Source organism: Artemia franciscana, chromosome 5, assembly GCF_032884065.1.
Source record: "Artemia franciscana chromosome 5, ASM3288406v1, whole genome shotgun sequence".
Taxonomy (NCBI): Eukaryota; Metazoa; Arthropoda; class Branchiopoda; order Anostraca; family Artemiidae; genus Artemia; species Artemia franciscana.
The window spans coordinates 24,253,558-24,279,240 of NC_088867.1; the positions used below are offsets into that span (position 1 = coordinate 24,253,558).

General features: G+C 35.8%; 1 protein-coding gene across 1 annotated transcript in view; it reads left to right on the forward strand.

Moving 5' to 3' along the window:
* Positions 1–25,683, forward strand: part of LOC136027140 (protein RRP5 homolog) — a 124,676-nt gene that overhangs the window by 34,021 nt on the left and 64,972 nt on the right. Inside the window, exons 3-10 of the mRNA XM_065704107.1 lie at positions 4,044–4,205; positions 6,750–6,929; positions 8,967–9,122; positions 11,570–11,690; positions 15,060–15,244; positions 18,851–19,121; positions 20,405–20,579; positions 23,165–23,387. Of these exons, the coding sequence (XP_065560179.1) occupies positions 4,044–4,205; positions 6,750–6,929; positions 8,967–9,122; positions 11,570–11,690; positions 15,060–15,244; positions 18,851–19,121; positions 20,405–20,579; positions 23,165–23,387 (1,473 nt within the window). The remainder of the gene's footprint in view (positions 1–4,043; positions 4,206–6,749; positions 6,930–8,966; positions 9,123–11,569; positions 11,691–15,059; positions 15,245–18,850; positions 19,122–20,404; positions 20,580–23,164; positions 23,388–25,683) is intronic.

Sequence of the window (25,683 nt, forward strand, 5' to 3'; positions counted from 1 at the left end):
TATATATATATATATATATATATATATATATATATATATATATATATATATATATATATATATATATATATATATATATATATATATATATATATATATACTAGCTGTTGGGGTGGCGCTTCGCGCCACCCCAACACCTAGTTGGTGGGGTGCTTCGCGCCCCCCCAAGCCCCCCCGCGCGCGTAAGTCGTTACGCGCCATATTAGTTACGCGCCATTGTAGTTGTGTCCCTGTGTCCCACCTGTGAATATAGATAGATTTATATATGTGTTTCAAACTACGTAAAAATTGCGAATATACAACATTTTTGGCTTTCCCATTGTCTGTCCATATACAAAGCCGTATGTACTAATAATGACGTCATATGCAAACGCTCTTTTTACAAACAAACAAACATGCATACACACAACTCGTTTTTATATAGATAGATAGATAGATAGAGCAATAGATAAGCAATTCTTAACAACTGAGCGTTTCGCTTATGTAGAATAATATCTCGAGGTAAAAACTGATCACCGACCATAACGATTGCCACTTCGTCGATAGTCGGAGCATTGTATCTACGCACATGTTGGCCAGGAGGCGTTTTGTCAGCGGAAATAACAATTTTATGAGTATCAGTAGGCATCAAATCGATGGCTGTTTTGAACAGACGCACTAAATTATTATTTTCGTGGAAAAGATGTTGCAATTGGGAAACGATTGTCCTTTCAACGTTGGGAGAAATTTCGCAACGTGCATTCAATTCAGAATTTCTATCACTGATGAAGTACAATTGTAAAAATTTATGATTCTCGCCTGAGAATGGTAGAAGGGACCCTGCTTTATGATAAATTTGCCCTTTTACTTTGAAAGTAGACATAAATTGATCTGGATTTTCGATTTGGGCTCCAAACGACGTCATTTGGAAACATGAGTTGTATTGTCTGATTTTTGACAAAAAACGCTTAGATTCTGACGTAGTTCCAGTAAGGAAAGTCTTCAATGGCTCTGGTGGTGCAGCCAATAGAGGAAGTTTAACTTTTCCTGAGGCGCAACACATTCCCATTGTTTCACCATTGAATTTCAAGGCCTTGCAATAGAGACAAATTTTAGACATTGTCCCGATTTGAACACATCTACTCAAGCTATAATCATCGACTGGGTTGTACCTGAATGCCAGGCGATAACTTTCAGATTGCTCTGATTCCTCGGCACGCTTTCTTTTCTTACTTTCTCTATCAGCAGCAAGCCTGATTTCTTGCTGTTCTTGTATTTCCTCGGCACGCTTTCTTTTCTTACTTTCTCTATCAGCAGCAAGCCTGATTTCTTGCTGTTCTTGTGATTCCTCGGCATGCTTTCTGTTCTTTCTTTCTCTATCAGCAGCAAGCCTGTTTCCCTGCTGGTCTTTTGATTCCTCGGCACGCCTTCTTTTTTCACTTTCTCTTTTAGCAGCAAGTCTGCTTCTGCGTTGCTCTGGTAGTTCCTCGGCATGCTTTCTGTTCTTTCTTTCTCTATCAGCCTCAAGCCTGTTTCCCTGCTGGTCTTTTGATTCCTCGGCACGCCTTCTTTTTTCACTTTCTCTTTTAGCAGCAAGTCTGCTTTCGCGTTGCTCTGGTAGTTCCTCGGCACGCTTTCTTTTCTGACTTTCTCTATCAGCAGCAAGTTTTTTGGCATAGACTCTTTGAGCATCTTCATCAGTCATTGTAAACTTAAACATTAATAGAATTCTACGCGAACATATGTCTTATATAACTTGAATGACGTCACCTTCAAAGCAAAAATGATGGCAACTAATTTCATGACGTCAGCCGAAACATGACGTCACCTGATCCACAGATCCACAGACAACTTATTTTTATATATATAGATATATATATATATATATATATATATATATATATATATATATATATATATATATATATATATATATATATATATATATATATATATATATATATATATATATATATATATATATAATATATATATATATATATATATATATATATATATATATGTTGCATATAAATAGATTGTCAGGTTTACTGACTCTTGAACATGCAACATATAATTGTCCATGGGAAAAACAATCCGTATTCAGATCTATACCTCATTATTCTAATGATGTGTCCCTGTGTCCCGGTCGTCATTTATATTCCCTGTGCACCGGTCGTCATTTGTGTCCCGGTGTCCCAGTTTGTAATTTCTCTTTGAGTGTCCCGGTCGTCATTTATATTCCCTGTGTCCCGGTGTCCTGGTCGTCATTTTTGTCCCGGTGTCCCGGTCTGTAATTTCTATTCGAACAATCCCTGTGTCCCGGTCGTCATTTATATATCCCGCCTGTGCCCCCGGCGTCCCCGTTGTAGTTGTGTCCCGGTCGTCATTTATATTCCCTGTGTCCCGGTCGTGATTTGTGTCCGGGTGTCCCAGTCTGTAATTTCTCTTTGAGGTTCCCGGTCGTCATTTATATTCTCTGTGTCCCGGTCGTCATTTGTGTCCCGGTGTCCCGGTATGTAATTTCATCAGTTGACAAACATGACGTCAGTCAACAAACAACTTCACGACGCATACAGCTCAATCCTTATAATGACGTCAGTCGACAAACATGACGTCACTCGACACAGACACACACACACACACAGACAACTTTTTTTATATATATATATATATATTTATATATATATTATTCCATTGTTGTCTATTTAATCTATAGATATACTTAATTGATTTTGTCTATTTAGTTCTGTTTTTTATAGTTTTTATTTTATTTATATTTTCTTTCCTTCTTCTTTTTGCTCTTCTCTCTGTGATTAAGTGATTATTTTAATTTTTTTCTTCTTTTCTGAGTGAGTGACTCGTTTATCTTCCACCTTCTTTACAAGCCAAAGAGCCTTTGGAGGAATAGTAAAATGTAATATTTTATGTGTGTTTCATGATGAATAATTCTTATCTTATCGTACATATGACATCCATAATCTGCAAAAAACACTAATTTTTGTTCGTTTAAGTTTCACTCCGCTCTTTACTTCTGTAAGATAGCTTTTTTTAATTGATTTTTGTTTTTTGTTGAGTTTTGTTAATATACACGATAAACTTCACAGAAAAATCTTTGGGGTTGCTCCAGAGGGGAATATTTTAAACATCCAATTAAGGGTCGTAGGTCGTGGAGCTTAAATGGTACTCTTTTTATACTTCATATCCCTTCTGAGCATATAATTGACGTCATATGCTCAGTAGCTTTTAATTGAGCCACGTATCTCTCCACGATCTTCCTACTAGCCTACTAGCCCTGATAAAAAAAAAGACGAAAAAGGATATACATCAATACTACCCGCTTTTCAGTAAAGTGTAAACGACACTGTAGCCATGTGGGTATGGGGGACTTAGGGGGTAACAGCACATGGTTTACTTTGGTAGTTTATGTTTATTTTACATTTTCCTTTATTTGATATCGTCGTTCTTGATAGTTTGGGCTTAGTATATTAATAATTGACGATTTCTGCTTCTGTTAGTGCAACCATTTGTATAAGCTAATTTCTGTTCATCCTGAGTTTAAGCTCGCTTTTTACTTTTCGTTAAAAAATAGCCTTTTTTTAATTTAATGATTGGGAGAAAATGATCCATGGAAAAATATACAAAAAATGATCTGTTTTATGTCATTTTGAGAAACGATTTATTGATAGATGATCGTTTGTGCACACAAGGATATAAGGAACTACCGGGTCTAGAAATAGCTCAAACGCCCAGGAAGTATGACAAATTTTGGTATCAAAATTTTCTTTTTGAATTGAACCCCTTTCTCCATAAGAAAATTTTTAAAATTGACCTACTTAATCATCACGTAGTTATAATCTTACTCAACCTTGGTGATCAGAAGAAGTCTCCACCTCCACCACGAAGTCATGGGGTGCTATGATGCCCCCCAAGAATCGCAAGAATTTTGAGTTGAATCCTACGTTTTGTTGTTGAGGTCTTCTGACAGTATCAATTCATTATCTAATGTAAACTTCTTTAGTTTTGGCAGCTCGCACTACAACGGTATTTTTATTTCTTTTTAGAAGAGTGAATTGCACCGTAAGAAAAAGACAAAAAAGTTGAAGATAGTCGCTAAAGACCATTACGAAGAGGATTATCTTGAGCCTTCTAAAAAGAAAAAGTTGAAAAACAAGAAAGTGCCTGAGGATCTCCCTCAGGAAAATGCCAGCAACCTAACACACAATGTAAGCGATTTTTTTTATTTATACGTGTATTGCTATAAAGCAGTGATTTTCAAACGTAGTGCTGCGGTACACTGTTGTACCGGCTGCTCCTCCTAAGTCTGCCGCGGAATAATGTGAATGCGCAAGTGTTGAAAATTTTTTAATATGCTTTGGATGATATTATTGATCGTTAGATTATTGCAAGCTGTTTTATTCTTCAATATTTAGTGAGATTAACAACTTTACTTGAGTTATTTTGGTTTAATATGTTCGGTGCTGTACAACCTACTGCTAAGTTGTTTAAGACCAACTTTCAGTGCCACTCTAAATTGAGCGTGAATTTGGCACTGCGATTGATACTTTTCTTCCTCAGCTCAATAGTGTTCGAAATTTTTCTATTAAAGGCATGTTTTTTTTTATTATTTGACATTTCACTATGGGTAAATTCTGTAAAAGAAAAGAACTTAGTGACCAACAAGAATCTAGAACTGCAACAATTATTGAACTCTGGTGCTAAAAAGGCATTTGGAATTCGAATCTTCTTTTTATGTTGATGTCAATAAATTAAATTGTGTGTGATGAGCGGAAAGAGATTGTCAAATGAAATAGCAATATCAAGTAAGTTACAAAAATATTTTGTTTCTAAATTTCTTCCTCTCTAAGATAAAGAGCTAATTTGTTTGAAAACTGGTGAATCTGCAGTTGACACCGGAAAGTTTTTGCTGTCCCGGGCTGCGGCCCGGTGGCTTCGCCGCAGGGCCCCAGCTAGTACTCAATAAATGTCATATGAATGAGTGGAAAACAACTATGCCTAAAAATGGACTTTCAAAATATTAGATTACTACTTCGGTATGCACTAATAATTATTAGTGCATACCAATGTTTGATGGCTGTCGAAAAATGTTACACTTTGACATTTTTGTGAAATTAAAAAATTAATTACCATCATCCTTATTTTTACCAAGAAAAGTAAGAAACATCTTACCAATATCTTTCCTGTGAATTTCGGATGGCCAAACCTGGATATTTAACTGACATATTCAGTCATCTAAAAAAGACTCTTGCTGGCATACAAGATATCAGTAAGATTTTTCTTATTGATAAATTAGGTAAGTTATAAATCCCAATTGATTATTAAAATTTATAAAATAATTATAATTAGTAATACCATCGTTGTCTGAAAGAACATAGCAGACTGTGGCAATTTTGAAATGTTTCCTTCAACGTCTACAACCTGCATTAAAGAAATGATCCTTATTGTAGTTAGCTTTATTTGACTAGCCTTGAGGAAAGCTTCAATTTAATTTTCCGTCATAGAATACATTTGACCGAATCAGAAGTTTAATGTTTCTTTAGTGGTTGTGCGAAATGTGTTTTATGAAAAAAATAAGTTAGCCATTATTTTGGGTGATAGAAGATTTAAGACAAACAACTCAACTGTACCAATTTTATACAGTTTACATCTATTAACTAATAGAATATCTTAGAATGAATAGAAAGGCTTCCAAGAAAATCGGTTCTATTGTAGTTGTCTTATGAATGCAAAATATGTTTCTCCATCCTAAACAACATTAAACACAAGACACAATAAAAAAAAAGTCCGTTCGTCAGAAAACACATGAAGGTATGTTTACTACGTATCGACCGGACGACAAATGAATTGTAGAAAACGACCAAGCGCACATTTCCATTAAAATAGCTTTGGATCGAATTTTGAAACATGAGAATAATAAATAAAGTAAGTTTGTACTTGTTTTTTTAATGATTCATCTCATATCTTTCATATTTTTATCTTGTAAGGTTCAAATGTATTTTCATTTAGATTTTTTGAAGTACACCCTCCAGTTGTGGGTGCAACACGGTGTGTCGCTTGTAAACAAAAATTAAAGTATGTGCTGCTTTGAATGGATTTGTTTTATAATATTTTTCGATTTTTATTCTTGTTGATAAGACCGAAAAAAGATGTATTAGAAGTTGTATTTTGACTCTGCAAATAAAACGAAATAAAAATATTGAAAACGTGTATAATATTTCAAATAATACAATTGAAAATAGCCAAAAAGCCCTGTTTGCACTAATAATAATAAAAGCCCGAATATTTTGACTTCACGTCCGGAATTCTTTATAAACGGGATAAAACAGCTAAAACAAACTAATCTTAATTTAGTTTTATTTTTATTTTCCACAGTCTTATTTGAAATAATAAATAAATTTTTCTATATAGATTGTGCACGGGATTTGGAATCCTTTGCCTGAAGGGCGAGGGTTCGATTCCTGGTGTTTGGCTAGGAACGGGGTCAGTGACGTGACTCCGTTAACTCTGCCAGAGTTGACTCTGCTCTAAATGGGTACATGGAGAAACCTGGTGAAGGTAAACGGGATGGGTGTGCAGAAACCACAGGATGACTTTCCCCCTTCCCCCCATCGCACTTCCTGGCTGAAGGGTCTTGGGACGGGAATCAGGACCACTGGTTTGGACTTTAAGAAGTCTAGTACCGTCTCGAGTGTAATGTAAGAGATTCTTTACGTATTTTGACTCTAATCCCATTTTTATCCCAATTTTAGCTTTTGTCAGCTGACATGAAGATTTTGGGGAAAATTATGGCGATTAGTGACCTGCACCTATTAGTGAGTTTACCTGGTAGAATTGTTGGAAAAGTTCCAATAACAAATGTATCCACACCTTACACAGAAGCTTTGAAGAATATTACTAATGAAGTTGAAGCTACCAGGATGAGGGATCAGGTAAGAATTTAATTTCATTTGATCCTTCTTTGATTTATTTTGGTTCATATAGCCTTCCCTGCCCCAGACATCTCAGATTTTTCCCGTTTCAGTCAAAAATATCCATTTAATTTGTTTTTTGTTTGAATTCCATCCCCCCTCCCCCCTTTCATACTAAATTATCTCATTGTGTATGAGGCAAGAATCTGAGTCATATCTGATCTCTATTTCTCTTATTTGTGCCCAATCAGTGAATGAACTCGCTCAAAAGGTTTTTTCATTTTTGCAGTCTTCTTTCTTAAGGGTAGTAGAAGCCTCTGCTTCTTTGCTTGGATGATTTCAGTGGAGTCATGGAATCAGTATTATTGTTTCAGCGGAAATGTCAGAAATAGATCGCTTTTGAAAGGATTATATCAGGGAATTTGTTTACAAACGTTAAATGAACATTTTATAGTATTTAGTACTGACTGTCTTGTTCCCTCTTCTAGCAGTATATTTGTGATCCATCCACTGAAAAGAAGAACAATGTTATCATAAAATTCATCGGCTCTGTCACAGATTTGGTCTAGCGAGTCTGATTACCCTGATGCTGGTGCACCTGTTTTGCCGATGCTGGTGGACCTTTAATTTTTGGGGTTAAACAAAATTATGATTGTTTTTGTTTCAATTAAGCACTTCGCGGGACACTTAAAGTTTCTATTTTTTATGATTTTCAGGTTAGGTTCTTGGATTTCTGGACACTTTTCAAAAAATTATCAAAAGATATTGTTACCCCCCTTGCACCCGAAAAAAATAACCTACGCCCATTGGTTGTATCAGTCCATATTTCTAGGCTGTCGAACTTGCTGAGAAGAAGAAATATGTGTGCAGTCACAGGACAGGTTCACAAGTTTCACAAATGGTTTTGCCCTATAACCTTGGGTCATATCTAGGTGGAATCTTCACTTAGAAAGCCAATCCATTGATTAGAGGACGGATGACAGCGTAGCCAAACTATCAGTCATTCTTGGTAGATATTTTTTGTGAGAAAATGGATTGGATTTGTAGCTGTATTAGTTTTCTGTAGCATTTGCTACAGGAAGCCTTCTATGGCAAAACTCACAACTTACCGTTATGGTCTTTGGTAAATTCTTATCCTCCATCTGATCCTGTTGTAAGCTTTGACTTTGGCTATATTCATAGGGCACACATTGGCTTTCTAGGCATACTTTCTTTAAGGTTTATGTTACTTGTGCAAGTGTCGCTGTTATTTTTCTACTCTCCTATGGTTTTAATGTATCAACGAAAGACAATTTTGGCGTCACTCCAAAATTGATTCAGTTCAGTTTGTGTACAAAAATAAATTTTTGAAATTGAATATACATGGTTTTTAAGATTAAAAACTGGCTGAAAATCGTTGAAAAAATGATGATTTTTTTTTTAGCAAGTATAGATCTTCTATAATAAAAAGTCTAAGAAATAACTTGATTCTGGCTTAATGAATAGATGGTCTGCAACTAATGGATCTAATGATATAACTACATTCCACTTTTGGTGCAAGTTACAGCTGCAGGCTTGTCACAAAATTGCTTGTTTTAGAGGGGATATATGCCTTAATAATTCAAAGAAAATGAAGCAGGTAAAAGAAACTGTAAGAGACATTCAGACTTTTAAGTTTGAGCTGATTCCTGAAAGTTTCATTCATCTTGCTCTAGTACTTTCCTTAAAATTTCATAGAATTTTGTCCGAAATGCGATATTTTCTCTATGAATCAGATGAATCTTCACGGTCCTGCTCATCTTTTACCCCTTTGCTGGCTATTAAGCCCAAACTATTTCCTTTTTGAACATATGCCTCACCCTTGCGCATATATTAGCCTTGGGGGTAGGTAGAATCGACGCATCCGGTCCTTAGTTATGCGCACTGATCTTTCCTAAAATAAAACTGCTTGTGTTCATTTTTGCGATAGAAACTAGATATATACATTAATGAACAATTATATAAATGATATTTTTTATATAACTCTGCATTCATCCAATGAACATGATCTTGTTTAAAGGATTATTTTGTGTTTTCTAGGTAATAAAAGATCTTGGAGGTATGTTTGAGATTGGGCAGTCAGTTGTTGTTAATGTGGTCCACCCCAAGGCAGACGAGAAACTGAGTGTAGAACTTTCTCTGGATCCAAAAGATGTGAATACGAATATACCTAGCTCTCACGTCACCGAACGTAAAGTAAGTTTCCTTCTTTTCATTTTAATTAATTGAAAAGAACTTTAAAAAAAAGTATATATAAGAAAAGTGAAGGAAAATATTATGCTTAAAAATAGTAGAAACTAGATATACCTTGCATTGGCAACGCGAGGTGTTGCGGCAACGTTTGTTCGGCTTCGCCGAGCAAAGTGTTACGAAAGCAACATTTTGGTTTTGTTTCCTCGCTTCGATTAAACGCTGAAGCTGTTAATCTGTAAGGATCAAAATAAACAATTCCCCTACATGTCTTACCACTGAAACCAAATCCACCAACTAGCAAAAGTTGTGAACCCCTCATTACCGAAGATGATTATGAACCAACAGCCGACTGTTGCTTAAAACTTCCCTATATGTCTCACAATTGGTATCGGCCTATTTTTGGTTTCAGTGTGTACCTTACTACTGAAGTTGTCAATCCCTTTAAACTTTCAAACTGGTACATCTCATGAAGGAATTTTTCTACCAAAAAAATAGATGACATACACTTTGATCAGCTCAGCAAGATCTATCGACTGCCGTCGAAAAAACTTCTATCTGTCTTAGTTCAGAAGTTGACTTTTTTTGCCGTAGGCCAAGTTTCTAACATCATCACTCAGAAAGGAGCAAAGGATAAGCTCTAATTTCTTTAGCAATGAGAGAACTTTTAAAGTTTAAGAGGAACATCTGATGCCATTTCTCTACCGTAATTCCAAGTGCGAAAAACCGAATGATAAACTCAGCTGAAATCACGAACAGAAATGGGTAGAAACAGTAGATGGCAGCACATTCGATCCCCACTTTTTTATTTCTGTAAATTTTTCGATTTATCACTCAAACATAAATGACCGGGTAACACATTGGCTGTGGGGCCCGGTAACTGCCACATATATTTAACACTTACAGATTTTAGTCCATCTTCAATTTGAAACTGGTGCCTGCCTGCTTGCCTGCTAGAACGGAGTTTCCCATTCGAAAGCAGAAACATGGTTTCATGAAACGAAAGCTTGACTGCATAACTTCAGATAGTTCTCTCTGACATAGGCTATAAAACTCTACTTCAATTCACACACTATAGGCTCTGGCTCAAGGACCAGCAAAAACCATCCTTTTTGGCCCCAGGCAAGAATTCTACGAAGCTTTGCAAAATGCAAAGCCATATTCATCAATCCGGCCTAAGGTCCTCGCTTTCCGTAGAAACTGCAGAGGTTAGACCCTTACCACTTTCTAGGAATAAGCTGAAATCGGGGTGCTAGAAAAAAACAAAAAAAAAAAAAAAAAACCAAAGTGTTGCTCTCGCAAAAAAATAAAGTCACATAATAGACTATACTTAAAACGAACAGAAATGACTTTGGATGAACAAATGAAACCTTAAACGGACATAAATTAAAATGACTAATAAAGTAAAACTGAAAACAAACATAAATTACTAAAAATAAAAGTGGGACTACCGTTACCTTAAAAGGTTCATTCACAGTGAGACTTTGCTAGCACCGAGATTTAGCTAGCGCTGATTTGCGTCAATCAGATTGTTCGTAGAATTTTCTGATTGGTTGAGAAATTCTAAGGAAAATTGTGACTGGTTCAAATTAGTGCTCGCTAAATCTCAGTATTAGTAAAATCTCGTTGTGAATGATCCTTAAAGAATTGAGTGTTATTGTGCATTACTAAAATGGTTTGTAATTTGAAGAGTGTTTTTCAAAAACAACAACAAAAAAAGAATATCATAATTCTATTAAAGGTTTACCAATAAGAACTATCACGAACTAAAACGAAGCTACCACCCCCTCTAACGTTCTAGAAGGTCTGCGTCATTTGCGCTTTACTGAAAACAGCGTGGATTGGCAAAACTTGTATAACTAATCATGCCTTATATTATTTCATTATTATGTTAGGGGCCTAATTTGCTATGGGACAGGGGGAAAATTACCCCTCCCAGAACTCGGTTTGCCATCCCCCCTCAGACCTGAGTTTGCATCCCCCTCCCCCAGCTGAAATTTAGTTTCTTCAAAAATCTTGTCAAAACTAAGATAAGCCTGCATTATTTTAGCATCAACAGAAACGGATCAGTTATCTTTAGTTTACTATAGTACCTTTATGGTACTATAAAGTAACTTTATAGTGCACTAACTTGACCCCCCCCCCCCAAGATTTTGACGAAATTACGCTGCTGGATCATGTTTTGTTCTTTAATAGCTCTACTAATTGATCTTCTAATTCTTTTAGTAATTTAACCCTGTTGTAGCACTGTGTATTGATGTTCTGCTTGGCAATACAGGGCCCAGGGTCCGATCCCCAACGGAACAAGGTTAGGGGACAAGCTTGATGCTTGTCCCTGTAAAAATGACCTAGAAACTGAAACATTGATTCGACACGCTTTGTGCCAGCAATGGCTCTGGAAGATCTTTCTATTCTTTTTCTTCTTCTTTTTACTAATTTGCTTGTATTTCTAGATTTTAGTTGGTGCTATTCAGAGTATTGAAGACCATGGATATGTTGTTGATTTGGGCATCAGAAACGCAAGAGCATTTCTTGGAAAAACTGACACGCCTCTAGAAGAAGATGATTCTTATGGTATTCTCATATTTTCATGTGTTCTGTTACGTGTATTTTTTCCTGTCTATTGAATGGTAACCACTTAAAAAAAACAGATTAAGATGCAATATTATATAAATTAAGAGGTTAATTGTTTCATAATTAACAGGTCATTTAATAATTATGATAATAATTTTATGATATTTAATTTAAATAAACTAATCAAATTATTAAATTTAATTTAAATAAATTAACCGGTTTTTGGAATAAGGATTGTGCCTCAAAATACACTTTTCAGAAAACAAAAAAAGAAAAAAACTTGCTGATTTAAAAAAAAGGTTCCATTGCATGTTTGTCTCACTTTTTGTGTCTAGTTTTTCTAAAATTTCAGTTTGAAATCATTATCAATACTTATTGACAATAGTTCGTTATCCAAACTTGTTGATAATAGTTTGACCCGAAATTTTGAGACGATAGTAGACTTGACCAATAAAGAATCGCGCAACTGAAATTAGAATTTAGTGTGACGTCGAAATTGTGTATTTCGTCCCTTTTTCCTATTTTAATTTCGTTTTTAAGAGTCCAACTTCTGCAGTATTTATGAAAAGTGTAGACCTCTGGCTTGATTGATGATTTGACATTGCATTTTGTAAAGCTGTATGTTGGGCCAAAAAGACTGATTTCTATTTGTCCTTGATCTAGATCATATAGTGTCTGAGTTTAAGAGCTGTTTTATTGCTTATGAACTATCTGAGCAGTCAGCAGTTTAAAATTTGAGATAGACTAAAATCTAGAAGTGCTTAAGATTTGTGACGACTCCTTGGACCCATCGCCAAAGTATTTTCTGTGAATAATTTATAGATTAATATTGAGATACAAAAGAGGAGCATTTTCTTGGGATTTCGAAAGTGATGCCTTCTGCTTGTACGAACCATATTTATTTGTGATAACTGCTTATTTTTTATTTCATGTTCTTAGTATTGGTAGAGCAGTGGTACCATATATGCCTCCTAAGTTTTTTATAGCTCTATTGTTGATACAGAAATCTGAGGTTTTCCTTTGCTTTTTTCTTACCCACATCAGGATAATTAAGTTTTGAACTAAGAGGGGTACAATTTTCTTTTTAACGTTTGTTATTACTCTTTGAAGAGCTGATGAGAATATGCATTACACTAGTTTTTTTGGCCCATATTGGAAACAAATTTGGATATTGACTGATTCGTCGCAAGAAGTCCTTTGGAAGTCCTGATTTGTTGCAAGAACAAGATGCTGGCGAAAATGGGGCCCATGGTCCATCCAACATCCTTCCGCTTTTCCTACTGTCAACCTCTCAGCAGAAAGATAGATATGTCGCACCTTATTTGATCTGGAATTACTCAAGGTTTTTTGGTTGGTATGATTAGAGAACTAGAGTGAGTAATAGGCCCTTCAATACTTTTCCGCCCCTCCCACTGCTATTTTTCCAAAAGAAAGGAATGTTGCACATTGTTTGAATTAAAATCATGTAAGGATTTTCAATCCACTATGTGGGGAAGGAAGCGAGTCCATGGACCCTCGTCGACTCCTCCCCTCACAACTAACTGTTTCGCAGAATAGACTTTTAGCACCTTTTGAAGAGGAATCACGCAATACTTCTCAATCGGTATCGATGGAAGTAAAAAATGGGCCCTTATTATTCAACATCCCCTTCCCACCACCTATCCAGTTTTGCGTAGAATGATAGGCAGGTTTCACCTTCTTTGAGCCAGAATCTTATAAGGATTTTCCGGTACTTATGATTTCAGAACTAAAGTGGGAGTGCTGCCCGCTTAACATTGACAAACCCTCTCTTCCAACTATCATGCGGAAAGTTAGGCACGAAGCATCTTCTTTAAATAGAAAACGGGCCATGATTTCCAATCTCTTATGATTTGATGTACAAAGTGAACCTTTGTTCCCACCCCCCTCTCACCGTCTGTCTTTTAATAGATAAGTTTGCATGCTGTGTTCTATTGGAAATGGTACCTTACACGAATCCTCAACTTACATGATCTTAGGCACAAAGGAGCCCCCTGGCTCCTCCAAATTAACCTTCTATCCCCAACATTTCTGGCAGAATCTTATTTTTCATTGATCGACTTAAAATTTATAAGGCAAGTACCCGGAGCAATGGGACACGATAATGATGATTTTTAGTGGCTTTCTCTCCTTCTCGGAATTCCAATTCACTTGAAACTTACGGAACGAGTAATTTTGAGTCAAGGGGCCAAAGTGGATAAATGTTTCGTAGGCGTCTTTAGCTTTTGAGGCACACTTAACTTCTATATTAAAGTGTCTACATTCGCTTTAAATTTACTAAGTGGGTAAGTACAGCCAAGGTAACGTTAATGGAAAAAGTTTAGACTGTTTGCCTTTACATCCCAGACACTAGCAGATTTCAAATTTCCAATATCTAACAATCTCTTCTTTGTTACATAGATTAAATTCTAAGTAAGATTCACAAAAAAATTCATTTTCAGGGATGAAAGGTTATATACTTGCTTATCTGTTTATTCGTTTCTAACAAATTTTATTCGTCTTCGTACTAATGCATCCTAGTAATGCAACATAATGCGCTGTGAATTAGTGCAGCCGCTTTAATGACGGCACAAGGAAAAAAAATTGACAACTTTGAAATAGGTAATAAACCAACGTTGATTATTGAAAAACTACATAAAACGTATTAAGCTTTTGAAGAGTTCAAAAGTAGCTTGTCGATTCTATCACAGAGCAAATTTCAATCAGGTATCCAAAATACTTGTATTTCAATGTCTACTGTGTGTATACTGCTATCTTTTGATAATTTACATTCTGAATATTGGTCATAGAACAAGTGTAATAGATGACATTCTTCTTATTTTGGTAAGTTTTATAAATAACTGCAGCGTACCAAGGGGTCAATAAGCGTAACATATTCATGGCCGTCTAAGCAAGTAATATTTGCAGGTCTACTGTAACGGGAGAACATAGATAACAAAGCAACCAACCAGGTGGAAAGAAATGCCATTTTATTGTTTCTTTGAAATGGTCTTAATAGGATCATCAGGTATTGACTGCAATTTTTGATTGACAGAAATTGAACAAGCTTGACTTTTAAGGGAAGTTTTAAGGGCTTCCATGACAACCTTTAAGGGAAATCTACTGCTTTAAATATTTTCCCCCCTGAGCACCAAACCGTTGTGGAACTAAAATCATTATAAATTTTATTACCCATGCGTGATTAAAGAGTTAATATTTTTTGGGGTTTTGAAACGACGCTGTTATCATCTATAATCATCGAGACGATTTTTTCCCCTTTCTTTTCAAACCAGAAGCTACTGCAGCTGCTAATAAAATAATTCTTTTTATCAGCCAATGCTAACAAACTGCCCTTTTCTTTTTATTTTTTAGGGATTGGCCAAGTTATTGAAGTTGGAGTAAAGAAAGCCGTGCATGCCGGTGGTATTACTAACGCTAATTTGACAACTATGCCGGATAAACTTAATAAATGGAGGCGATTAACTCTTGAGGAGGATTCGGATTTTATCATTGATGCTATTTTGCCTGGAACTATTGTCGATGCAGTTATTGAACAGGTATTATTTTTGAGTAATTTATCTTTTAGTAAGTAAAAGAGACGAATTAGGTTGTGTTCAGTTGTATAAATTCACCAAAATGTGTGTGTGTGTGGGGGGGGGGGGAAATTCATTTTTGAAAATCCAGGAGAGGGGGGCAGTTTGTTTTTGGTTTCTTTAAATGGAAACACAAAGGGTTGAAAATACCAAAAACCTATTTTCCAAAACTCGGAGGGGGGAGGGAAATGAAGGGCAGGTAAGTGACTCCCCCTCCCGATCAGCACCATTGACTGTATTAAATTTGTTTTATCGTAGCTGGTTTTAAAGGAGTTTGCAAGCTATAGGTTGGTAGGTAGGTAGGTTTTATTTTTATCCACAATATAAACCTAAATAAAAATGAAACTACTAATAAATTATTTCAGCAAAAAGAAAGTCCTAAGGACTTGTGCTGTAGATTCCTGTTATGATTTACATCTTATAAATAAATATTTCAACTTAACAAATCATAACTATTCACCTAGCCTATCTTATATATAAACAATAACAACACACAAACACGAACACTATACAACAAAATAGTCCTGTTAATTATTTTTTACCGGTTTCAGCTCCCCCTCCCCAAAATCAGCAAAAAAAGACATCAAAAGCCTCTCGCCCTTTAAAATCTATTAGAAAAAATTTTCAATTTATTTTTAAACCCGTATAAAGTGACAGACTCCCTAATGCTAGCCGGCAGATTATTCCACAGAAGGCCCCAGATTATGAACCATTTATAATGATCTGACTGTTTTTCTTTTTTCCTGGCTTAAAAGTTGAGATTTTCTTGTATCATAATTATGAAAAATGGATTGTTTGTTTGTAATACTTCACCTTTCTTGCTTTGTCTTTTGTTGTGGGTCAGCTGAAGAAGTGATCCAATATTTTTGTTCGCAATCGATTGCTCACTTGTTTATTTCAAAAAAGAGAGATTTTTAGTCCGTGATCTTTTAGTTTCTGAATTAGACTGATCCGTCACGTCAATTCCAAGGGGGTTATACTGTTATCCTTACCCATCTGTCCAAGGGTAAGTAAATCCATTGTCGGTGTACAATACTCCCTGTGGATAAAGTTTTTCCTTTTTCTACTCCTTTTATTTTTAGCCATTTTATACCTATCCAGCCATAGAGCTTTATTTTTATGTTGGCATGCAGGCGTAGGACATATATGGATAAACCAAAGAATAATATATAGTTGGAAGTATCCTCTGTGGGAGAAAATGCTGCAGACGCCGAAGCATGCCAACCCCAAGGGCGATTTTTGTTGAAATAGCTGTCAAGCCATTTCAGGCTGTTTCCGCGGACACCTAACGACTCTATCCACCTTAGTAGCGTTTAAAAATCAACTGTATCGAATGCTTTGCGAATATCAATATAGACAATGGTGTTTCACCTCTGTCTATACCACTATTCACTGATTCCACAAGATGTTGCAGAACATTCGTCGTCGAGTACCCTTTGCGAAATCCGAATAGGGTCTCACTCAGTAAACTATTAGCCTGTAGGAAGCCACATAGACAATTATGAACCACTTTTTCTAGTAGTTTAGAAAACAGTGGAAGAATAGAAATCAGCATCCAATTCTCAATTTCCTATTTAGGACCGCCTTTATGAAGTGGTATCACTTTCGCAACTTTTACGAGAAAGACCTTACTCTGTTTATATAAATTTATGTTGCGATGGTGGTACTCTAATGAAACAGATAGGGAGTTCTTGCGCGATTCTCGCTCAATTGAGTTGGGCCACGATAAGCACGTTTTCGTTTAAAAGTTTGAATTGGAGAGGCTAGGGTCCTTGGTTGTGCCTCATCTCATAAGGATTGAAGGTTACTGAAAGATTCTAGTCCAAACAAGATATATCATTGCCTATCATTATGCCTCCAATAACATAGATTGAAAATCCTTGCATGATTCCAGTTCAGACAAAGGGTGACCTGTCTACCTTTCTGCTAAAAAAAAAAAAAATTGGCAATGGAAGATGCTGGAAGGCGCTCACCCCCTTTCATTCCAATCAAATACATTAAAAATCCTCCCATGATTTCTGTTCAAACAAGCTGTAACATGCATGACTTTCTGCCAAAACGTCGGTGAGAGCTTGGCCCACTTTGTACCTAAAATTTGTTGTTTTTTTTATAGGATCAGGACTTGGCTAGTTTTGCAATGCGTCATTATCTGATTTTGCTGCAGTGTTTACCATAACAATATAGTTGTTAGCCCCTCAGTATTTTCAAAATTATACTTCTTACGAATAACTTTATGTACAAAAAAATGACGTAACGCGCTTTTATCAGCTCTTCAATTATTATTCATGAACGTCAATAAATTTAAGTTCGAGAGTTAATTCCTTGCAGTTAATACTATTGAGAAATGAGCAAGAGGTAAGCTCCAATATGTTTAGCGATGAGAGAATTATTGAAGTTTGGGTGTATACGTGATGCCATTCATCTTCTTCAGGTCCAAACGCAGATAATGAAATAACATATTTAAGTGCAAAACACAAACTGAAGGCTTGTAACAGTATGTGGCAGTACCTTGGATTAATGAGAAAATGCCCCTTGTTTGGATATCTAAATTGCTTTATTTCCTATTTCGAAACATTATTTTGTTAATGGGGATAGAAAAACCGTGGCACATATTAAGCACTTTTAAATTTAGGCCAGACATCAATCTAACAATTCTGTCTGATGTACTTGCCTACTTGAGGGGTGTTTTAACCTCAAAAGAAAAAAGTAATTCTAAGAAATGGTGGATTTACGAAATATTGGATCTATTGTAGATGTTCCTCATGAACATAGACTATAAAACTCCACTTCGGCAGACATTCATTAGGCTTTGACTCAAGATCCCAAAGCAAATAATTAAATAATAGACTCAAGCGAAATCACAAACAAAAGGGGCTTAGATGGTAATAATAGATTACAGTACTTTGGACTAATGAGAAAATGCTCCTTGTTTGAATCTCAATTTTTTTATTTTGTATTTTAAGAAATTATTTTTGTACGTCATAGTGACACGTCTTAAGCACTTTTAAATTTATAGTCTAACATCAACTCTATATTTCTATCCGCTGTACTTACCTACTTTAGGGGAGTTTTGACCCCAAAAGCAAAAAATATAATTAAATGTAATGAAAGATTCGTGGAGAAACTTCAAATGTTACTCTTTGATGTAGACTATAAAACTCCTTTCCTAAACACATATGTTAGGCCCTTGCTCAAGGACGAGCGAACTTAATTTTTGGTTTTGTTTTTTACTCCAGCATGTAATTACAAGTGGCTTTTCAAAATGTATAGATTTATTCCACGCTTCTACCAGAGGTCCACACTTCTTGTAAAAAAACGCGTAGGTTAGACCTTCACCACTTTCTTGCAAAAAATAAAATTGTTAGTATCGAAAAAACGGGCATAGCACAATAAAGAACAGCTGTTAAACTCAGCATCGAGTAACTTCTAAAATAAGGCCAGCCTAGGGTTAGTAAGGAATAAAAACTAATTCTCTTCTAGGGACACGTGCTCAACAGAATTATTGTTATTTCTAAAAAGTTCATTTTCGATGTTTTAAAGCGGTTAATAGATATTTTATCTCGTTTCCAGGCAATCCCAGAAGGATTGAAACTAAGCTTTTACAGCAGTGAAGGATACGTACATCAAGATCATTTCCCTGGTCTATTTGACACAAATGAGAAGTATACATCTGGAGATAAAGTACAAGCTACAATTTTATATACCCTTCCGATTGTCAAAACAATTCACTTGTCACTTACTGAAAGTGGTGAAACGGCCGAGACTAGTGAAACTGGTGAGGGGGGATACAAAGTTGGTGACATACTTAAAAAGGCAGTAGTAGTGTCTTCGAACTCAACAGGTATACTTTGAATTTATAAACAACAGGTTTTTTGTGTTTACGGAGCTGTTACGTCTGGAAAATTTTAGAAATTAATTTGGGAAAAAGTGTAAATTCGAAACAACCATTTAAAAATTTTAAATAACCATTAAAAATGTTAGGTTAAACTTCAAGAATGAAGAAGGAGGTTTTCTAGAAAGCTCTTCTTTTTCAGAAGGAGCCGGTCTAGAACAAAAAGAGACAAATTTTTAGATTGCCAATTTTACGGTCATTTTCATGGTTTTGTTCGTGTTTTTGATAATTCATACTTAGCCCCTCTCTTATGGCCTCATGTAGCCTTAGGCTATATAGAAAAAAACTAAACTGATTTACTAACAGACAAAAATGCGAAAAAACAAGGAGATATGGTTCTTCAATACTTACTGCATATTATAAAGTAAGAATTGTATAATTTTATTATTGTTTTTTTTTGTATAGCTTAGGGCTATATAAGTCCATTAGAGGGGAGCTGGAGATGAATTGCCCAAAACGCGAATAAGACTATAAATATGAGCGTAGAATCAGTACTCTAAAAATATGTCTCTTTTTGTTCTTGACTAGCTCCTTCTGAACAGCTTCTATTCTTAGCCTTTGCTAATGTTGGAAATTACGGGGAAAATTATGAAATTACGGGTCATTGGCGTGACTCTGTAAGCTTAGCCAGAGTCGACCCAGCTCTAAATGGGTACCTGGAGAAATCTGGGGAAGGTAAACAGGAAGGGTGTGCGAAAGCACAGGATGGCTGGCCCCCAACCCCCCATTGCACTTCCTGGCTGAAGGGCCAAGAAACGGAGATCAGCACCGCCGGTACGGACTGTAAAGTCTAATGTCGTATCCTTTACCTTTACCCCCTTATAAAATCTCAAATATCGAAAAAAAGGTGCATTGAGCCCTTGGGAATCATTTCGTAGAAAAATTGAAACAAACAAAAATAAAAACATGCAAAATTAAAATTTTAAATTGATTAGTTTTTTTTCTTAAAGAATTTTACTCTCAAAAAAGAATTTAGTTAGAACAATCAATCATAGAATTAGAATTATAACGACTTATCATATTTTCCTTGTTTGGAATATGTAATTTTTAGCTTTTAAGAGACTATGAAAGTGCTCGTGTTTTAAATTTCCACGAAGAAGAGTTAATGATATTCATATTTTAATATTTGGACAAAACTCAAACCGTCTATAACGATTACTGGTGTTCTAATCCGTAATTTATGCTTTTCTAGTTTAAACTTTTCGTTATTGTCATTATTTTTAATATTCTAGGTGTTTTCCTTCGTCTTGGCAATCGAGCTCGTGGCTTTGTACCCACTCGTCATCTACACTCTCAAGAGCATTCGAACAATAAAATCCAGGCAGCTCATCCAATTGGTTCAAAACGAAAATGTCGAATTATTCATTGGGCGCAAATGGACAGAACATTCATTTGTACTATGAAAGAGTAAGACCGTTTTAAAAAAATAGTCTATAAGAATTAATGAAATACGGGTGTCTATTGACTTAAAATAACTAATTTCACACTTCAATATTGTAAAACACTTTAAGGCCATTGGATACTTTAAAAATAATTTTGCGAGTCTCATCGTCAGCTAACTGTCTCAAAGACAAAGGGTCCATTAGGGAATATTCTCGACACCACAGGGAACTCCCTAAGCAATTCTGGTAAAGATAGATAGGAGATCTCAAACATAGCAGCAATTCGAAAAGCTGACGAGCGGCTAGTTTAAACTAAAGGAAAAATATAATCTCTCACTAATTGTTCAGCAAATTGCTACCTATTCAATGTGCATACAGCATAAGTAATACGTCTTTTGTGTCAGCAAAGTTGTCAGTCATGGCGGGCTGCGCAACAGGAAACTCACAAGGCTGAGAAATTACTCAAATAATAAATCTGTTTTGTTCAGTAGAAAAAACAAAATTGATACTTGATTCACACACAGAACTTTGAATTAAAATCAAGTTGCCATCAATCCATGGCTAATTGGAGAAAAAGTCAAGACAGTTGATAGTCGTGAGAGGCACAGCTGGCATAAGACTTTTTCAGGAATGTATAAAAATGATGTAATTTTCCCTTGTTGACAGATAGTCTATCATCCATCCATCCATCTTGGGGCAGAACTAATGTAGATAGAACTTTAGGGATGATTGCATTTCTGGGTTGACTCATGACTTACAATGTTGACTGGACTTGTATGCAAAAGTGAGGGAGAACTGAATTTTTGTTTGGACTCACAGGCAAACAAGTGATCCAAGCCTAATAGGCTCACCTGCTTAGAATCTTAGACAGACTTCCGTATTTTAAGATTGACACATGACCAGCAAGTCTCCTGGATCTCCATGCAAACGGGGGGACCAAATAGTTATCCAAGTGTTTTGGTAAAAGGCCTGGGCAAACGGCGGGAGTAGCTGTAACTCTCAAATTGGACAAATACTTGTGTGTTAGAGTTTCAGGTAGGTTGACTATAATTTTAGAATTGATACATGACCGTTAAGTCGCTTGGAATTGCAGACAAACAAGCGTCCAGTCCAAAGCCTAACAGGGCTGGCCGCCTGCCTCGCGTGTTGGGCCTGGTTTAGCACCCAATTCATAAGCTCAGATAGTTTCACCAACAAAAACTAAATTGAATATTGGGTTGACCGAAATGTCGCTTGAACTCGCTAGTCCATAGCCTAATAGGGGGCAAGCGTCCATAGCCTAATAGAGGGGTCCGCCTGCCTAGAGTGTGAGGCGAGTTACCTACTTCACAAGCTCAGACAGTTGCTCTAACAAAAAGCTAATTTAATATTGGTTGACCAACAAGTTTCCTAGAATTACAAGGCAAAGAAGCCTCCAAAATCTAATGGGACCCATTCGCCTAGAGTGTCAGGCGAGTGACTCAATTCATAAGCTCAGAGAGTTGCGCTAATATAAACTAAATAAAATTTCAGTTGACCATCAATTTGCCAGAAATCGCATGGAGACAAGCGTCCAAAACCTAATAGGGGGCCCGCATGCCTACAGTGTCAGGCAAGTGACCTGATTCACAAGATCAGTGTGAATTCAGTGTGTGAATTCTAAGTTTCATTAAATCTGTGTGAATGTAGTGATATATGTTTCATTAAATATGAATATAGCCATCTCCGGCACAAAACAGGTGAAGCTAAACGGTTTTTCTGAGCCATACCGGTAAAGTAGGCGTTGGCTTTTAGTTTTCAGCCTTTATTTGGATCTCTTCTATAAGCTCTACAAGTTATGGCAACACCGCCCAATCAATTCTAAGTTAGTTTTGCCAAACAATCCACAAAACTTATAATGAAAGAGATAAGGCGATCCTATAAGGTACTGCATCCACTTAAACTCTCTCCCTCCTATGGAAACAAATGAATGTTTGATTTTGCAGATTTGCCTACTTTCTAAAATTAGTATTTTCATCACCCTGTTTGCTTGAAACTTCTATAGTCTAATTGTGCGACCTTCCCGAGACTAAGAAAAAAAAATATATATATATATCTTTAGTCGGTTTGTTTGAACCTTTGTTCTCGTTTTATGAATCTTTGTCCTTTATGGGTAACAAAAAGGAGACTAGGAAGCTTACTCAATAAAGTAAATTCATTAATATATTCCATAATTTTTTTTTAGTAAATTCAATCAGTAAGTTTAATAATTGTAATTTCTACCTAACAGTGGCTTCGTTTCTCTCTAATAAAGCGTATTTTTGTTCAGAACAGACTAGTTATAATTGAGATCCTTGTTTTTAAAATACCGTTTTAAAAATGATATCGCAGAGTAAGTGAGGTGTGGGAATGACGAGGGAGTTTAAGTATTGGAAAATACTCCTTAGAGTGCTCCTCAAGAAACAACGTGTAGACTGTTTACAGAAATATAGTGCTAGTAAGAGACATGAGTTCAAAGTAATAGGAAACACAGAAGAGGAAATAGTATATTTAAAAATAATTTGGATATTGTACCTTTTCTATCAGGGTCTATCTAATCTTCCTTAAAAATTTAAAGTGTGTGTTTTTCAATCATGTATGTGTTATTTCTAGGGATTTATTAAAAACACCATGTATTACGCTAGAAGAATTAAGTGTTGGTCAGGTATTAACTTGTAAAGTGAAAGAACGGCTAAAGCATGGTGTGGTAGTATTCATAGGAATTTCAAAGCATTTTCAAGGCTATATTCCGAGAATCTTTTGGGATGATGCTACACATAGGAAAAAAGAATCAAAACTCCAACCCGGAGCTGAACTGCAGTGTCGAGTATTAAGCGTGAGTTTATTTTATTATTTTTGATTGTTTAGCCTAGGACTATTGATGTTTTTCACTCACTGAGACTCTGTTGCTCTGTAGTAGATTATTCAGAATTTTATTATCTAAACAAAATCTTTAGTTTATTTTAAATTACAAACTTTATGTGTATTACACTTAACAGGATACTAATACCTTTTTTGAAATCAACAATAATAAAGTGAACATAAAATTTTATCACAGTTCTTTTTTTTCACTCAAGAGCTTTCGACAAATTTTCTTCTTTGACTAATTTTGCATATAAGATAATCTCCCAATTCTATTAAGCTGCCAATGTTGGATAGACAACTTATTTATACTTTATTGATACTTGTCTCTTGTCTCCATAATCAAAGCCAATGCGCCTATTTGATATTTTTAGAATTGTACATGGGCATAATTGTTTGTAATTGTGTATTATAATAGTAGAAGCAGCTTATTTGAGAAGATTTTGAAGCAGAAAAAAAAATGACTGGAAGTAATTAGAGGTTGATTTACGTTGCCTGGGTAACGTGAAATGTTGTAGTAAACCTGGGTAGGCATTGCTGTAGAAAATGTTGCACTAGAACCGCCTGGTTTTTGTTTTCTTGCTACCGATGAAACACTGCAGCTATTGATACCTGAAAGAGTATTATTGACAATTGAAGAATAAAAAAAAATGGTCGCACTTTTCTTAAAGATGGACTCAAAGTGCACTGTTTCTGCTTAAATCCAACTTTATTCTCTTCTTTCCTGAAACCCAATCAACGTTGTTACTTTTAAAATGCACCACATATACTGTACTACTTTGACCTAAATATAAAACCAAACCCATATACGGAAATGTTGTTAGTTTTGACCCAAATTTATTGCCCCATAAGTTTCAAAGTAATCCTAGCATTTTCGTGCAAAGGCTGTAGAATGGAAGTATGCCTCAAAAAGTGATTCCTGTGCTGCATTTGGCCTAAGTACGTGTTCTATTAATTTTAAGCTAATTGGTCAAATAAAAGCCAACAACCTTTCTACTAATATGTTTGTTGTGGACGGTAATGTTGAAGATGTCACGGTCTTACTTTTTTCAAACGATTTTACAGATTGAAAATTACTGTAGGGTCTAGGTACTTAAGACCACACTGCCTTTCCATGACAACTTCCTGCACTTCCTTCAGTCTTCACTTAGATCTTGGCCTGTCAAGACGTCTCTTTTTTAATAAATGACACCTGTGATTTTTAAGTGAAGACGCGAGATCAGCCTTGTTGAACTTTTCTCTAGCAAGTACCAGTGCTAATCCTGGCTTAGGCAACCAGGTTTCAGTTGAAGATATAGTTTCCAATTCAAGGTCTGTGTCTCGTTTTTGTTCCTTAGCCTAGAATGTCCCATCCTTGTAATGATTGCTACAGAAAATGTGGAACTGGGTCATTCCAGTGTTCTAAGTGCAATGCATGGTTGCACCCAGCTTGTGCTGGCATCACAAAAAGTAGTCGCCTAAAAAACCCTAAATGGTTATGCGTACAGTGCCGATCAACAATGGTCGTAAATGACGAGATTATTACCAACGATAACCAACCTGAAGTGATCCAACCACCCGAGGTTAAAAAGCCTCACTTTATTTCTATTGAAGAAAATTCAACTAATTCCAAGGATAATCAACTGGAAGTTATCATTCCAATTGGTATTGTTAATTCCCCATCCGTACCTCGTGTTTCGAATAATGATAAAAATAGTTCCCCTGGATCGATTGATTCTGCAAAAATTACCACCTACCATCAACCCCAAATTACCCCACAAATTTCTTGCTCCAGTAAAGATGAAGTCACGTGCAATGCAAAAAAGGCTAGTGTGTTTGAGCCCCATACCTGTGAAGATTGCCTAAAAAAAGATGCAGAAATCGTCAATCTCAAGAAACGGATTATTAATCTCGAATTTCTTTATGATAGCTTATCTGATCTTTACGAGCGCCAGAATAGTAATCTCTTCAAGGACAAAGAAATGAAATTGTTAAAAGTCGGTTTTCAGCTCGCAATTGTTGAAGCTTTACATACTTTAAATTCCCCTACACAGCCCAGAATTCCTCATTTAGCTGATACTTCCGCAAATATTCATTACCAAAATTCTTCGGTTCATCAAGCAAGGGCTAGTGAACTTCCTTCGTCAGAATTTTCTCAAGGGATTAAAAAGGTTACGCAACCTAATCATACTGACCTCGCTTCAACCGAAGATAATTTATTGTTGAAATCCAGTGTTAACGACACATCTTTGAAAAGTGACAATGCAGTTGAACTGACAAGCGGAAATCCT